Source organism: Porites lutea, chromosome 10, assembly GCF_958299795.1.
Source record: "Porites lutea chromosome 10, jaPorLute2.1, whole genome shotgun sequence".
NCBI lineage: Eukaryota > Metazoa > Cnidaria > Anthozoa > Scleractinia > Poritidae > Porites > Porites lutea.
In genome coordinates, this window is record NC_133210.1 from 16081139 (window position 1) to 16098773 (window position 17635).

Here is a 17635-nt window from a genome sequence, read left to right on the forward strand (position 1 = left end):
GGAGAAAGCTGATTGCACATCAATGTTGTGTTTAATTGACAGCTATCAAAACAAGGTATCCGCTGACCAGTATCATCTGACCGTATCGCGAGCTCAGGTGTCGACCCATCAAGTTCGAGTATTTTTTTGAAGTTATCTGCTGACAATTTACTCTTTTTCAAATGATCGCAGGCTCAGATTTTTTTCAAATTCATATCAAATATGTTGTGTTTATGTCACTATCGCCCAGCACTATTACGATGTTGATTTCAAACTGACCTCAGACGCAAAAATTCAGCCAGTCTTTTTAAAATACATGCGGCGAAGACCTTTTCTTACCATGGTCACGTGTTGGTCACTCTCCACGTTCAATTTTTATGCTCTGATTGTTTAAAATTTGACAGGTGAGATCATGCGTAAAATTTATGCAGCATATCTTGAAATTTGATTGCTTTGACAGCTGAAGCTGACAGAGTTTTGAGTCAACTTGTGATGTTTTTGACTGTCTTTTTCCACTGGATGTACAAAATGAAATACAACTGCTCTTACTCATGGCTGGTTTGTTTATTGGGTTTTTGTTGAGAAATGCGTCGCTTGTCAAAGCCGATATCCGATTTCGGATGGCATAGTTTTTGTTTTACGTCCTTGCTGGATGCGTACGAGAATTATAAAGGCTCAAGCGATCCTTGCCTTACTAGATAGCTTTTAGGAGCTGCATCTTGAAATATGGTAAGCCCGAGTAATTATTGTATTTATATCTAATTTCATGAGGTCGAGCGCAGTTTATGAAGCTAGTTTATGCACGTTTGTATTAAGATTTGACTGAGACACTTATCTGACCTAGTATGAGGTTTGATAAGTTTACAGAACTTTAAAAAGCCTTTGGTCGATATTAATTCACCGTAAATAGAAAGAAAAAACTTTCCGAAGAATATTTCGTGTTAATTGGCTGTAGAAAGAAAGTTTTGAGCGATTTTCCTGTCGCGAGTTCGTCTTTGAAAACAGCAAACACCGGAAAACCGGCGGCTTATTAATCCGATTTCGGATGGCATCGTTTTTGTTTTATGCCTTGCTGGATGCGTACGAGAATTATAAAGGCTCAAGCGATCCTTGCCTTAGCTGCCCTAGTATGCGGTTTGATATATACTAGGTCAGATAAGTCAAGGATCGCCTGAGCCTTTATAATTCTTGTACGGATCCAACAAGGTATAAAACAAAAACGATGCCATCCGAAATCGGATTATTAAGCCGCCGGTTTCCCGGTGTTTGCTGTTTTCAAAGACGAACTCGCGACAGGAAAACCGCTTAAACTTAATCTTTAAGCTTATATGAAAACTGCAAACACCGGGAAACCGGCGGCTTAAAACATTATAAACTTAATCTTTAAGCTTATAAAAGACTTGAGGATTCTTAAAGACACTTAAATACTCATTTGTTTTCGTGACTGAAAAGTGTTGTCTCTGTAAATGTTCTACCGAATTATATTTCTTCATTGATTGTTAGTAGTCTCAAAAGTGCAATTTTCATCGCTTTTCCGATTGTTTTCAGCCGTTCATAAACATTGCTTGCAGGAGTACTCAAAATGCCGAGCCTATAAAGATTACACATCGTTATAAAACCATTAATAAAAAATAGAACTCAATAAGTTCTCTATCACGTTGAAGCGTAACTCCTTTAAAATTTCTTCGCAAATTTGGCGCTTGTCAAAAGTTAGAACCGGCTCGCCGTATAGGTGATTTTGGAAATTTTTTTGAACTGTGTCACTAAAAGTCCACGCGTGCTTCGATGGTCTTGGATATTGAATGAATGCAATTTGTCTTGAAAAATTGTGAAATACTGCATTTTGTAGAGGTCATGTATGATAAAAACAGTGCCTCATAGTACTCTTTCTCCTCAGATGTGGTGTATAAAAAAACAAAAGTAAACTTGTCGAATGCAAAAAATACGGCCAGATTTGTTTTCCACGCCTTATCTACCGTGATCAAGAGCCATTATTGCTCTTAAATGTGACCGAAGGCGTTTTTTTGGGTGTACATATAAGGTTATATCAACTCGATGCAAGATTTGTTTCACTCCAAAATCACTTAGCTTTTCCCTCAAAAGTCAAATGAATGTGCCCTTAAGTTAACTGATTTGTGGAATACAAGTTTATTGTTTGATTTAAATATAAATTTATCAATGGGAGCTCCGCTTTTAGCCGTGACTAAATCTGTATATTATTTTAAAGACGGTGCATTCATTCAAAGTATTTCTATTAATGGTTCTAATTGGCTAAAAATCCCACGCCTAATTCTTCATAACCAGCTAGCTAGAGGTGGCCAAATTTGAAAGACGTTTACGATATATGGAAAATGACGTCAATAGTCCGGCATAAACGCCAGAAAAAGCAACGGCAACGGAGAATTCCAGGGGATGAGGTTGTGTTGTTTTGGTAGAGCAGTAAAATTGGCGGAACATTTCGCACGTTTCACAAAGTAGAATTAAGCGAACTACTGCCTAAAAAAATAGCAAGAACAGAAAGAACACAGTTCGACGGATAATATCTTTTTTTTAAATAATATATGCTAGACTAAACATTCCTTCATATTCTGAACTTGCCGAGAAACAGGTAGCCTCCCACTCAAACGTCCTTACGGTTCTTAGACGTTCTTCGGAGTCGTAACGCGTTCCTGCCCCACTGTGGCGTTACGAACCCCTAAGAACGTTTGCGTGGGAGGCTAAGAAACGGGCACGACTAGAACCAAACATCGATCGATGTAAGCATATTGTTTTAGCTTGTTTTTAAACTAACAATTATTTTGAATGAATAACAAAATAATTATCTCTAATTGGATTCGTCTTCCATATGATTTGAAGAATTATGCAGATCTCGAAGGGTGTTATCCTTAATTCTTCCGACCACACTTACCCTGATCCAATAACTGCTAAATACTTAGACGGGTTTCCACGGCTAACAGATTAACAGTCAATTTCTTTCTATTAAGGTTAACTGACATTTGAGGAAGCAAATCAATTGAAGCTTTTAAAAAAGTGAAACGAGCTTTCCTAAAATTTATCTGGGACCATTTTTAAAGCCGTCGCGACGTGACTACGTCAACATTGACGTGATCATAGCAACCGGTTTTGACAGCAATGTTTTTCAAAAATTTGCATTTTTCCTTAAAATTGGTTTTATTTCTGTTTTTGCTTATTGAATAACTATATTACATTTAATTTAGCATTATTTTATCAAATTTATTATAACAGCTATATGCTAATGTAATCCAGGCTTGTTGGTGACTAATTTGAGCAAAAGTATGAATTTAAAATGACCAAATGGCAGGGCTAAGTTCAGTTTTCGACAATGTTCATTTCTCTCGGAATTTCATAACTTGCAAAGTTTTTTGTTTCCTAAGCATCCTGTTATACACAGATCAAATTTTCTCTCTCGATTGCCTCGATTTATATGGGTTTTAAGTAAAATCTAAGATCGAATTCACTTTTAATCAATTAAAAATGTCAGATCCAAGATGGTGGATGGTTCCAGTTCCTTCTTCAACAATAAGGACGTCATCATGACATCACTGCTATTATTAAAGATTATCAATGTGTTCAGTTAGCCAACCTCTTGATTTCATCTCTTGATTTCATCACAAATTTTCGCTGTCCTTTCGCTTTTTTGAGAGAAATTTTCCTAGTGCGCCTTCCCCCGTTGCACGTGTCTGGCGCTCCACGCCCGCTTCTCGCTTGACTTCACTTGCCTGAAAAATGAGGGGGACGGGAGGAGGAGGGGAGGGGGGGGGGGGGGGGGAGGCTAAAAAGCCCCCCGTGGTCACAGGAAGCCACAAAGAAGGCGGCCCATTCTGAATCATCATCATCATCTTTATTTATACACGGTTACAAACATCAGGAATTATCCAAAAATAAGTAAATATTTCCATCAATGTAATATACGGAAAAAATAAAACGTATCAGTGCAGACTATGTACTGACAGATTCAGCATCGATAATACAAACATGTTAGTAACTAAGAAAAGGGAGCTAAATTATAGCCTGTTGTAATTTTCATGAACTCCGTGTCGGAATTAATTAATAATCGTCGAAAATTAGTTAGAGAAGTTGCTTGCCTGACAGCTGGGGGCAGACTGTTCATATTATCGTATCGCTAGCCTTTTACAGCTAAAAAGTGAGGGAGAGTTCGTTATGAATGTTCTTTTTCTTTCTTGACGGCTTTCAGTCGGGAAGCAGTAACCTTTTCATTCTTCATTCCTCGAAAGTCAAGAGAGAGCTTTCCGTCTTCATCAGTGTAGGGAGCTAGATACTTTTGCAAACGCTCTTCAGTGACAAGTGAAGGATCAAACACGCCATATGTACCCGACCATTGCCACTCGAGGAGCTCCTGAACGGTTTCAAACACAAGCCCCTTGCAGTGGGTGTCAAAACTCCGAATGATTTGAAATCCCGCCGATAAACAATACCGCTCGATCTTCGTCTTTGACTCAAAATGAAACAAACGAAAAATACGCTCTGCGTTTTCGGGATTCAGTAGCACGTAAGCGTTGTAATCAAACAAGGGTAGATAGGACATGTATTGAACTGCTACTTTTCCACCAACCTTAAGACTTTCAAACATGTTGTTGAAGACTTGTTGTTTGTTAGTCATCCAATGAAGAGCGTGATTACTGAAAATAATGTCGTAGACTTCAGCACCAATTCCTGGGAAGTTTATGGCACTCCCTTCTACAAACGAGAGATTTTCGACTCGACTGTGCGACTCTTTGGCCAGTTGAATTCGTTCCTTGTCAGGATCGACACCAATAACCTTTCCTCCGGGTCCTACCAACTCAGCTAGGTATGCAGACAGTTCTCCTGTACCGCAGCCTAAATCCAAGATGACATCTCCAGCTTTGGGGCAGACATCTGTTTGGATGAAGTCTTCACCGTCCACCTTTTGCTCGGAAAGCGAGGCTTGTTGGTAACCTTCAGCTTCACTTCGTTGCATTTCTTTTACGAGTTGACGAAACGTATTTTAGCGATAAAATGAGACGGTGAGGTTGCACAAAAGATTGAAAAGCCTGTTTATATAATAAGAAAGTATAATCTATAAGAGCATTTATTTGTCTCACAACATGCATATACGTGACTAAGTCCTAAGTGCTTCATTCTTGTGTCGAATTCTATTTTAGGTGACCCCACTTAGTTTTGAACATAATGAAAGTTAATAAAGTTTATTATCATTATCATTATCAAATTATTATTATCATTAATTATCATTATGATTATAAACGTTTTCAGTGCTATTAATTGCTTCCTACACTCTGCTAGAGCCGGGGCTAATCCTTGGTCCTCCGATACTAGGGGAGTTTTTTTATTTGATGTACAGAAACCTTCTCAGTGTATGCACCGTTCCTAGGAGGATGATCTTTTGCAGCTCATTATTGTTACTGGCTCCATGGATCTTTCCTATATTCTGGTCCATTCCCTCTTATTCCGTATCATTCCCCACATTATTATTATTATTATTATTATAGTTATTATTATTATTAGTTGTAGTATAAGAAAAAATAACAGCCGCACAGGTCGCCACAGTGCAGTCGAGGTTTTACACCTTGGGCTTGTCGGTAGTATTCATTTATTTAAGTCTAGGCACATTTAAAAGAACCGGAAGAGAATGTTTTTTGCTTGAACAAAAAGTCATATGCAAAATGAACCCGAGTGTCCCTAGTCTGTTTAGTTAATTACAAGACTTGCTGAACCATCAGCTGCACTTCCTTGTACTTCTTTTATGAGTTGACTAATCTTTTAGAGATCAAATGCACAAAAGCTACTTAATTCGATACTAAATTAAGCTATCAGAGTATCAGTTGACGTGCGTTCTACGTGACTCAGTCTAGGGTTGTGTTATATTTTGGGCGTATCATAAGTAAACATTTATTTTAAGTCTTGGACATTGAGTAAATGCGAAAAAAAAATGTAATGTTCTCCTTTTTTCATTACCTTTCAGGTCTGTCATTTTATAACAAAAAACAGAAATTTCCGTCTTAAGGCAATCTGTAGTTAAGGGATTAAAAAGTGTATTTGCACGGTATGACCAAAGAGGCATGAGCTACCTATGGTTACACTAAATTAAAGGTACAAATTAAAATTAGGCACAATATGACAACGTTGAGGGGGGAGTGAAATGAAACTGACGTAGTTCATAATAATAATCTGCAATAACAGTACACAACAACAGAGTGTTTATATTCATGATTCCAAAGTCGGGTATTAAGGTTAAAGACAGATTTCTCCCATGTCGACCCAGACGTAAACAGTTTCCGATTATAATACCTCAAGTGTAATTATCACGTAACTTTTCCTGGGTCAAGTAAGTTGTATTTATAGTTCGAAAACTTAACCTACCTGGCAGGCATTCGGAGGGGAAGGGGATATTTGGGGCGCGATCGAGAAAAACAGGTCACCTAAAATAGAATTTGGATACAATGATGCACGTAGGACTTAGTCACGTGGCATAGGCTCTGCTAGATTTTACTCACTAATATAAGCAGGCTTTTCAAACTTTTGTGCAACTTCATCGACCCATTTCATCTCTCAAAGACGTCTCGTTGACTCGAAAAAAAAAATGCAACGAAGTCCTGCTGAAGGTTACCAACAAGCCTCGCTTTCCGAGCAAAAAGTGGACGGTGAAGACTTCATCCAAACAGATGTCTGCCCCAAAGCTGGAGATGTCATCTTGGATTTAGGCTGCGGTACAGGAGAACTGTCTGCATACCTAGCTCAGTTGGTAGGACCCGAAGGAATGGTAACTGGTGTAGATCCTGACAAGGAACGAATTCAACTGGCCAAAGAAACGCACAGTCAAATCGAGAATCTCTCGTTTGTAGAAGGGAGTGCCATAAACTTCCCGGGAATTGGTGCTGAAGTCTACGACATTATTTTCAGTAATTACGCTCTTCATTGGATGACTAACAAGCACCAAGTCTTCAACAACATGTTTGACAGTCTTAAGGTTGGTGGAAAAGTAGCATTTCAATACATGTCCTATTTACCCTTGTTTGACTACAACGCTTACGTGCTACTGAATCCCGAAAACGCAGAGCGTATTTTTCGTTTGTTTCATTTTGAGTCAAAGACGAAGATCGAACGCTATTGTTTATCGGCGGGATTTGATGAAATTATTCGGAGTTTTGACACCCACTGCAAGGGGCTTGTGTTTGAAACCGTTCAGGAGTTTCTCGAATGGCAATGGTCGACTACATGTGGCCTGTTTGATCCTTCCCTTGTCACGGAAGGGCGATTGAAGAAGTATCTGGGTCCCTACACTGATGAAGACGGAAAGCTCTCTCTCGACTTTCGAGGAACGAAACATGAAAAGGTTACTGCTTGCCGACTGACAGCCGTTAAGAAAGACAAAGAACATTTATAAAGAACCCTCTTTTACATAAACTTACAGTGTATGACTGTTACATTTCTTTTTGTTTCACCTAATTCATTGTAGGTGCGGTGTAAGGCTATCTTTTTGAACAAAGTGTCTCACTGCAGCGTAGACTCTGACTTTTAGTTGAAAAACACGAACTTTATGCCGTAATACATTGAATGAATGTGAATTAAAATTAAAGAACAAGTATCTTTCACTAACAAGAAAGTACATCTCTTACGGTCTTGGTCAAAACAAATTATGTGTTGAGTTTCTTAGATTATAGGAATACATAGCCAGCTAGTTTGTACTATTAAAAATTTGAGCCAAATGATCTGGTACAATGTAATTTTTCAATGTATACATTATTGTGGCTATAATTGCCTTGTCCTTCGTGTCTCAAGATTATCCCGCCCAATTTCATCCAGTATCTCAACTGATCGTCTATCGCAACTAGAGAAGGTTATTATCAGCATGGCAGCTCTGTTTTCCCCACAGCTCCCCCACATTATACTACAATACCGTAAAATTCCGAAAATAAGCGTCTATATATAAGCTCCTCCAAATATAAGCCCCCCAAATCGCTAACGCAAAAAACCCTCCGTTAAATCGCCCCTCCAAAATATAAGCCCCCGGGGACTTGTACTTGTAAAATTGCCCTCAACTAGAAAGTAAAACAAAGCAAAAACGGTAAATTTACTTCCAACTGTAAGGCTAGCCCAATCGATTTCTAAACGCAAATTTCCCTCCGTAGATAAGCCCCTCCGAATATGGCCCTCAAAAAATAGGCCCCTTAAAAAAGGGTCTTTGAAAAATATAAGCCCCGGGGCTTATTTTCGGAATTTTACGTTAATTAAATTACGAGACTTGCTGAACCATCAGCTGCACTTCCTTGTACTTCTTTTACGAGTTCACTAATCTTTTAGAGATCAAATGCACAAAAGGTACTAAATTCGATACTAAATTAAGCTATCAGAGTATCAGTTGACGTGCGTTCTACGTGACTCAGTCCGTAGGGTAGTGTTATATATTGGACGTATCATAAGTACACATTTATTACTGGGCTGCCTGTGCGGCCCAGTCATAATACGGGCTTTCGGTCGTCTGCGGCGAAAAACGGCCTCCCGGGGGAGGGAAGACACGAGGGTCTGGTACCGAGAAACGATGTTCTCACAAATGGTTTCATATGATTTTCTCTTGCACGAACCCTTGCACGGATACTTTTTGTACCTCGTCTGCGCTCCCCCTGAAAAACCCACAAAGCGTTGCGAACCTAAAGAAGGCTATTTGCGTTGTTCAAAGCGATTCGATCATGGGAGTCACTCTATAATTTTTTTATTGTTCGAGTTTAAGTCAGTTAGATGATTTTGGCGCTGGGAAACTCAGAGAAATGCTCGCGTTGCATTCAAACCGACACGCCGTTCACGGTAGGTTCACACTAAAAGATGACTGTGAGCGTCAGGTTTGGAACGCCGTGGCCGCTTCGTGAACTCAAAGAGAGAATTATCGATCGATGTAGTACGTGAGCAATTAAGAAGCACAATTTATGAGAAAGGTATTTCACCAGTTGACGACACTATGGCTGAAGACTTGATTGTAAGCCTTCGTAGTCAGTGAAGCGAACAACTCAGTTGCCGATGAATGGCACTACGCACGTCCATGAGCGAGGGACGTGACAACTTTGCCATGTTAGAAGACTGGCTTCTCCTTTAAATATTTCCTTCTATTTAATTCAACACACGCCACTTTGGAGGTCTTAATTTCGGATACTGAGGATAAAGAAGACGCGGACAAAAATAGGGACTCTGAGAATTTCGCACACAAGTTTAAAGCTTCACCGGGACACCCCATCCGGGAGCTTCACAGAGAGCGACTTGAGGAAAATAGGAGCTATTACTGACAAGGTTTGGTGACTGAGTAGAGCATACAAGTGTAGCCCACGTCGAGGTTTCAGGGGGTTTGCTTTTGTTTGTATTTGTATCTTGCTAAGCTTTTATCATTAAATTTGTACATGATCTTGTGATCACAATTCTGTGTTTTCGCCCATTCAGCAAGCACGCTATATTGATGTCTGCATTAGCGAGTTTCAGAAACATGCCTTTGAAAGTTTTCAGCTCTCGTGATGTTTCTTGGTTTTTCTTTTACCATTTTATGGAGATGTAAACTGAAGTCACCGCAAAATGGAAACTTAAAAAAGCATATAATCCATTTATCTCGAAACATAACACACATGACTTATACGACCTTTATTTTCGTAAAGGTGTTTTGAATACGAACGAACACAGTCAATGTGAGGGGCAAAAACAGCATTAATATAAATGAACCATAGGGTTTTAACTAATATAAGGGTCAATTATTGTGCATTGAGATGAATCGCTTGAAAAGAGAGACTTCGCTTCAAGATGTGATCAGAAGTAAACAAAGGCATAATAGTGCGTCACGTTCAGTCTTTTTAATATCCAAGGAGTCACTGTGAATAGTGTTTCCATATTGTTTAGCTGCACAAAAACTTCGGACGAGTTATAAAGCGGCATAGTTAATAGTTATCTTCCATGAAGAAAAGTTCGTCTTGGTTGAGACAAACAGAACTGGAGCGAATTTTTAACTCGCATCGGTATCAGGTAAAAAATATGTTATCGATCGTTTCATCTATTTACATTGTTTGAAGTGCGTGCTGGTGAACGCAACATGCGAGCGAGAAATCTTTAAACTTTTTTAGGTCTCAAAATGCAAACGATTTTATTCCTTTAAGTTAGAGAAAAATATCATGAGGAAAATCTTAAAACTGAATATTTTTCATCTTGTGGAAAAAATAGTGCGTTTTCTTTTAGACTGTGGACCGCAAATTAGGATCGCAGTTTTCACAAATATGCGAATTCTGAAGTTCAGAAGCCAAGCGACGATTGCGTTTTTCGCTGCTGTCAATCATCTTAACAGACCTCTTAGGAAACAAAACTTTACTTCACGGGTTCAAAAGGTCATGGTTTGTGATTTGTGGATTTCGATCCGTTTTGTGTATTTCTCTGTTTCAAGGTTCGTGGCTTGTGATCGTAATTATGATTGACGGTGGCGATAAACACAATTGTGAATGTGGCTTTTGAACTTTAGAGTTCGCATGTTTGTGAAAAGCGCAGTAAAGTCTCCGTGCAGTAAGTGAGGCCCCTGGATCAGGCGGGATCAATGGGCAGTTAACTGTCTGTTTTAGTATACTTCTGGTTTTCAGACAATACAATATTTCTGTCTAGTATAAATCAGCTCAGTCTGTCGCATTTTATGCTCGTACAACGACAACAATTTTTGGAATTTCCAGTTACGTCAAATTAGTCACGTTATACTGTCACGCTATATTTTGGGGCACAGAGGGATTGGGGGAGGGGTACGTGGAAATAATGCAAATTGTTTCCTGCTTAGAATTAATGGCTAACTTCTTTATTTTTATTCATAATGGTGGAATTTAAAAGTTATTATACAGCCCCCACTTTAAAATGGTACTCTTTTTTTTTTGGTTACGAAAGTCTTTCAAAAGGGTACAATGTTCTGAATGAGTTTATGTTTCAGTCTCACATGAGGTTCTGTCGCATGCAATGGTTGCCGACAAAGTTTTATGGTAGCCTGAGCGTGTATAGCCGCCCCCTCCCTTCAGAAAAAATAGCCCCTTGGCAGCCCAGTTAAAAATCGCCTTTCGGCGATTCTTGTTGTAAGACTTGCACATTGAGTAAATGCCAAAACAATATAATGTTCTCCTTTTTTCATTGCCTTTCAGGTCTGTCATTTCAAAAAAACAGAAATTTGTGTCTTAAGGCAATCCCTAGGTAAGGGATTAGGAAGTGTATTTGCACGGTATGACCAAAGAGGCATAAGCTACCTATAGTTACACTAAATTACAGGTACAAAATTAGGCACAATATGACAACGTTGGGGGGGGGGGGGGGGGGTTAAATTAAACGTAGTTCATAATAATAAACTGCAGTAATAGTACACAACAACAGAGTGTTTATATTCATGATTCCAAAGTCGTGTATTAAGGTTCAAGACAGATTTCTTCCATGTCGACCTAGACGTAAACAGTTTCCGATTACAATATCTCACGTGTAATTATCACGTAACTTTTTTCTGGGTCAAGTAAGTTGTATTTTTAGTTCGAAAACTTAACCTTCGTGGCAGGTGATCGAAGGGGAAGGGGATATTTTGGGCGCGATCGAGAAAAACGAGTCACCTAAAATAGAATTTGGATACAATGATGCACATAGGACTTAGTCACATGGCATATGCTCTGCTAGATTTTACTCACTAAAATATAAGAAGGGTTTTCAAACTTTTGTGCAACTTCATCGAGTCTATCTCTAAAAGACGTCTCGTCGACTCTTAAAAGAAATGCAACGAAGTCCTGCTGAAGGTTACCAACAAGCCTCGCTTTCCGGGCAAAAAGTGGACGGTGAAGACTTCATCCAGACAGATGTCTACCCCAAAGCTGGAGATGTTATCTTGGATTTAGGCTGCGGTACAGGAGAACTGTCTGCATACCTAGCTCAGTTGGTAGGACCCGAAGGAATGGTAACTGGTGTAGATCCTGACAAGGAACGAATTCAACTGGCCAAAGAAACGCACAGTCAAATCGAGAATCTCTCGTTTGTAGAGGGGAGTGCTATAAACTTCCCAGGAATTGGTCTGAAGTCTACGTCATCATTTTCAGTAATTACGCTCTTCATTGGATGACTAACAAGCAACAAGTCTTCAACAACATGTTTGACAGTCTGAAGGTTGGTGGAAAAGTAGCAGTTCAATACATGTCCTATCTACCCTTGTTTGATTACAACGCTTACGTGCTACTGAATCCCGAAAACGCAGAGCGTATTTTTCGTTTGTTTCATTTTGAGTCAAAGACGAAGATGGAATGCTATTGTTTATCGGCGGGATTTGATGAAATCATTCGGAGTTTTGACACCCACTGCAAGGGGCTTGTGTTTGAAACCGTTCAGGAGTTTCTCGAATGGCAATGGTCGACTACATGCGGTCAGTTTGATCCTTCCCTTGTCACTGAAGAGCGATTGAAGAAGTATCTGGGTCCCTACACTGATGAAGACGGAAAGCTGTCTCTCGACTTTCGAGAAACGAAACCTGAAAAGGTTACCGCTTGCCGACTGACAGCCGTTAAGAAAGACAAAGAACATTTATAAAGAACCCTCTTTTACATAAACTTACAGTGTATGACTCTGTTATATTTCTTTTTGTTTCACCTAATTCATTCGTAGGTGCGGTGTAAGGCTATTTTTTTTAACAAAGTGTCTCACTGCAGCGTAGACTCTGACTTTTAGTTGAAAAACACGAACTTTACGCCGTAATACATTGAATAAATGTGAATTAAAATTAAAGAACAAGTATTGTTCACTAACAAGAAAGTACATCTCTTACGGTCTTGATCAAAACAAATTATGTGTTGAGTTTCTTAGATTATAGAAATACCTAGCCAGTTTGTACTATTAAAAATTTGAGCCAAATGATCTGGTACAATGTGATACATTATTGTGGCTAATTGCCTTGTCCTTCGTGTCTCAAGATTATCCCACCCAATTTCATCCAGGATCTCAACTGATCGTCTATCGCAACTAGAGAAGGTTATCATCCTGGGAGCTCTGTTTTCCCCACAGCTCCCCCACATTATACTACAATACCGTATACGTAAAATTCCGAAAATAAGCCCGTCCGTGTTTAAGCCCCTCCAAATATAAGCCCCCCAAACCGCTAACGTAAAAAACCCTCCGTTAAATCGCCCCTCCAAATATAAGCCCCCGGGGGCTTGTACTTGCAAAATTGCCCCCAACTAGAAAGTAAAACAAAGCAAAAACGGTAAATTTACTTCCAACTGTAAGGCTAGCCCAATCGATTTCGAAACGCAAATTTCCCTCCGTAGATAAGCCCCTCCGAATATAAACCCCTCAGAAAATAAGCCCCTCAAAAAGGGTCTTACAATATTATAATAATGTTCTCCTTTTTTCATTGCCTTTCAGGTCTGTCATTTCAGTACAAAAAAAACAGAAATTTGCGTCTTAAGGCAATCCCTAGTTAAGGGATTAGGAAGTGTATTTGCACGGTATGACCAAAGAGGCAAAAGCTACCTATAGTTACACTAAATTACAGGTAAAAAGTTAGTCATAATATGACAACGTTGAGGGGTGTGTGAAATGAAACATAGTTCATAATAATAAACTGCAATAATAGTACACAACAACAGAGTGTTTATATTCATGATTCCAAAGTCGTGTATTAAGGTTAAAGACAGATTTCTTCAGTCATGTCCAATACTGCCGCACTGTTACGGACCGTTAAGAGCTGTTAACGGACCGTACGTCCTCCACAAACTGTCACTATTACTCACGGTCCGTATGCTGAACACATACGGAGCGTGCATCTCATTATTACATGAGGGCACAATGCGTTACGGTTCGTTCGATCCGTACAGTCCGTAGACATACGGAGCGTGCATCTCATTATTACATCAGGGCACAATGCATTCCGGTTCGTTCGATCCGTACAGTCCGTAGACATACGGAGCGTGTATCTCATTATTACATCAGGGCACAATGCGATACGGTTCGTTCGATCCGTACGATCCGCACGGCAAGAGAGGCGCACTCTAAGTGTAATATTCCTTGTTCTATAAACCACAAACCAACACAAGCGCAAAAACCAAGAAAGGCGCACTCCAAGTGTAATATTAATTCCTCGTTCTATAAACCATAAACCAACACAAGCGCAAAAACCAAGAAAGGCGCACTCCAAGTGTAATATTCCTCGTTCTATAAACCATAAACCAACAGAAGCGCAAAAACCAAGAAAGGCACACTCCAAATGTAATTTTCCTTCTTCTGTAAATCAAAACAACCCAAAAACCACGGTATGCACGCTCTAAGTTTTATGCTTGTGCCTAAATGTGATGTTCTTATAAGTCAAAAACCAAAACAAGCGCTCTTCAAATGTAAGAACAATCGTCAATAAGTTTATAATTAATATAAGCACGCACCGAATGTAAAGGCAAGATAAGTAAGCACCAAAAATGTAATATTCAAACGTAGTATTTCTTTATATAAGCAAGATAAGCATGCTCTATATAAATTTAATGTTCCTTCTCTATACGCTAGAAACGAAAGCAAGCGCACTTTGAATGCAAATGTTCTTCGCTTGCTTTTCTTACTACGTTTGCTGCACATAACAAATGTTATAGCGGAGCTCCACCCGCGCGCGAAGCGCGCGCGTGGGCGGAGCCCAATACCTAAGGAAATCTACCCATCCCAGAAAATTTGGTAATCACGTGACCGACCGACCTAGCGACCGACAGACCGACCGACCGACCGTCCGTCCGCACCACAGGAATACCAATGTTTAATCTCACACTTTCTAGCTACTTTGGGAGCCAGGAGAAAGCTGATTGCATATCACTGTTGTCATCAATTGACAGCTGTCAAAACAGGGTATCCGCTGACCACTATCACCTGACTGTATCGCGGGCTCAGGTGTCGACCCATCGAGGTCGAGTAGTTTTTGAAGTTATCCGCTGACAATTTACTCGTTTTCAAATGATCGCAGGCTCACGTTTACTTTTGTTTTAAATTCATATCAAATATGTTGTGTTTATGTCAGTATCGCCCCGCACTATTACGATTTTGATTTCAAACTGACCTAGACGCAAAAATTCAGCCAGTTTTTTTAAAATACAGGCGGGGAAGACCTTTGCTTACCATGGTCACGTGTTGGTCACGCTCCACGTCCAATTTTTATGCTCTGATTGGTTAAAATTTGACAGGTGAGTTCATGCGTAAAATTTATGCAGCATCTTGAAAGTTGTTTACTTTGACAGCTGAAGCTGACAGAGTTTTGAGTCAACTTGTGATGTTTTTTTTCCACTGGATGTACAAAATGAAATACAGCTGCTATCAAGAGTGTTCTCTTATTCATGGCTGGTTTGTTTATTGGGTTTTTGGTTGAAAAATGCGTCGCTTGTCAAAGCCGATAATCCGATTTCGGATGGCATCGTTTTTGTTTTTCACCTTGCTGGATGCGCACGAGAATTATAAAGGCTCAAGCGATCCTTGCCTTACTTGATAGCTTTCAGGAGCTGCATCACGAAATATGGTAAGCCTGAGTAATTATTGTATTTAAATCTAATTTCATGAAGTCCAGCTGCCAGAAGTCCAGTAATTATTGTATTTAAATCTAATTTCATGAAGTCCAGCTGCGCAGTTTATGAAGCTAGTTTATGCACGTTTGTATTAAGATTTGACTGAGACACTGATCTGACCTAGTATGAGGTTTGATATAAGCTTAAGCTTACAGAACCTTAAAAAGCCTTTAGTCGATATTAATTCACCTTAAATAGAAAGAAAAAACTTTCCGAAGAATATTTAGTTATAATTTTGGCGGTAGAAAGAAAGCTTTGAACGACTTTCTTTTCGTGAGTTCATCTTTGAAAACAGCCAACACCGGGAAACCGGCGGCTTAAAACATAAACTTTAAGCTTACTAGTAAAGACTTGAGGATCCTTAGACACACTTAAATACTCAATTGTTTTCGTGAATGAAAATTGTTGTCTCTGTAAATGTTCTATCGAATTATTTTTTTTATTGATTTTTGGTAGTCTCAAAAGTGTAATTTTCATCGCTTTGCCGTTTGTTTTCAGGCGTTCATAAACATCGCTCGCAGGAGTACTCAAAATGCCAAGCGTATCAAACGCTTTTTAAGATTACACATCGTTATAAAACCGTTAATAAAAAATAGACTCAATAAATTCTTTATCACGTTGAAGCGCAACTCTTTTAAAATTTCTTCGCAAATTTGGCGCTTGTCAAAACTGATTTAGGACCGGCTGGCCGTATAGGTGATTTTGGAAATTTTTTGAACGGTTTCGCTAATTAAAAGTCCACGCGTGCCTCGATGGTCCTGAATATTGAATGAATGCAATTTGTCTTGAAAAATTGTGAAATACTAAATTTTTTTTTTAAACCAGGTCTGTATGATAAAAACAGCGCCTCATAGTTCTCTTTCTCCTCAGATGTGGTGTATAAAAAATAAAAGATTGGTTTGCACGCACCCAGATTTATTGGCAAGAATTTGGAAAATTGTCGAACGCAAAAAATTCGGTCTGATTTGTTTTCCAAGAATTTGTTTTGCACGCCTTATCTACTGTGATCAAGAGCCATCATTGCTCTTAAATGCGACCGAAGACTATTTTTTGGGTGCACATATAAGGCTATATCAACTCGATACAAAATTTGTTTCACTCCAAAATCACTTAGCTTTTCCCTCAAAAGTCACATGAATGTGCCCTTACGTTAACTGATTTGTTGAATACAAAATTATTGTTTGATTTAAGTTATAAATTTATCAATGGGAGCTTCGCTTTTAGCTGTGGCTAAATATATATATATATTATTCAATATAAAACTGCTCCTCGTTCTAATGTCACAAACGAGGACACGGGCGCTTCAAATGTAACAATCGCTTCATTTTATATAAGCTGTCAAATTTTTCACAATAAGCACGCAGTACTTTGTATAACCATGATAAACATGCTCTATATCAATTTAAGTATTATTCAACAGTGGGAAAATGGTTGTTTGAGACCACGCGTTAATCTATATGTGTGATAGTAGCAACCAATCACCATCGACTGTTTACTAACTTTAAGCATTTAATTTTGTCACACCTTTCTCTTTCTTTATAATTTTTTCACGTCTCATTGTAAATATATCATCGGGGCATTTATTATTCACATTTTATTTTTTCTCACATCCTCTCTTATTATTGTTACGCATCATTTTCCTGTGCACAATCTGGCTAGCAAAACGTCATTTTCAACGTGAAATCGGCGGATCAAAAAAAAAAACAAACTCTCATCTCCTAAGGTTCCTTAGCATCATAATTTTCTTTCTTGTTTACGATCACCGACATCTCAAAGTTGTAAATAATTCCAAATATTGACCTACCCGAAACACAAGTGACAACATACTTTTCTTACAATTAACCTTTCCTATGATGTACCTGCTGCTAAAAATACTACTTAACCCACAATCTAGTACATGTAGATGTTACAGTTCAGTTTTGTGTTGTGGATCAATTTTATCCTTGGTTTAATTCATATTTCCCAAATTTGTCTTGTGCTGTAATGTTTGAAAAGGAAGAAAATACAGTTCAAATCAAGAGTAACATTTCACCAATACACATAAGTTATAACCCATGATATGGTTTGAAATATTCGTTTCGGGT

The 17635-nt window shown here is 38.8% G+C and overlaps 2 protein-coding genes and 1 pseudogene across 2 annotated transcripts; 2 read left to right on the forward strand and 1 right to left on the reverse strand.

Moving 5' to 3' along the window:
• Positions 1 to 3966: 3966 nt before the first annotated feature.
• Positions 3967 to 4977, reverse strand: LOC140951103 (demethylmenaquinone methyltransferase-like). Its single transcript, XM_073400321.1, has one exon. The coding sequence runs from the start codon at positions 4958 to 4960 to the stop codon at positions 4160 to 4162; it is 801 nt and encodes a 266-aa protein (XP_073256422.1). The 5' UTR covers positions 4961 to 4977; the 3' UTR covers positions 3967 to 4159.
• Positions 4978 to 6547: 1570 nt separating this feature from the next.
• On the forward strand, positions 6548 to 7670 carry LOC140951060 (demethylmenaquinone methyltransferase-like). The gene has a single exon (XM_073400284.1). It carries the CDS (start codon positions 6581 to 6583, stop codon positions 7382 to 7384), a length of 804 nt encoding a protein of 267 aa, XP_073256385.1. The 5' UTR covers positions 6548 to 6580; the 3' UTR covers positions 7385 to 7670.
• A 4040-nt stretch (positions 7671 to 11710) lies between these two features.
• LOC140951298 (demethylmenaquinone methyltransferase-like) lies at positions 11711 to 12708 on the forward strand (annotated as a pseudogene).
• The last annotated feature ends 4927 nt before the right edge of the window (positions 12709 to 17635 follow it).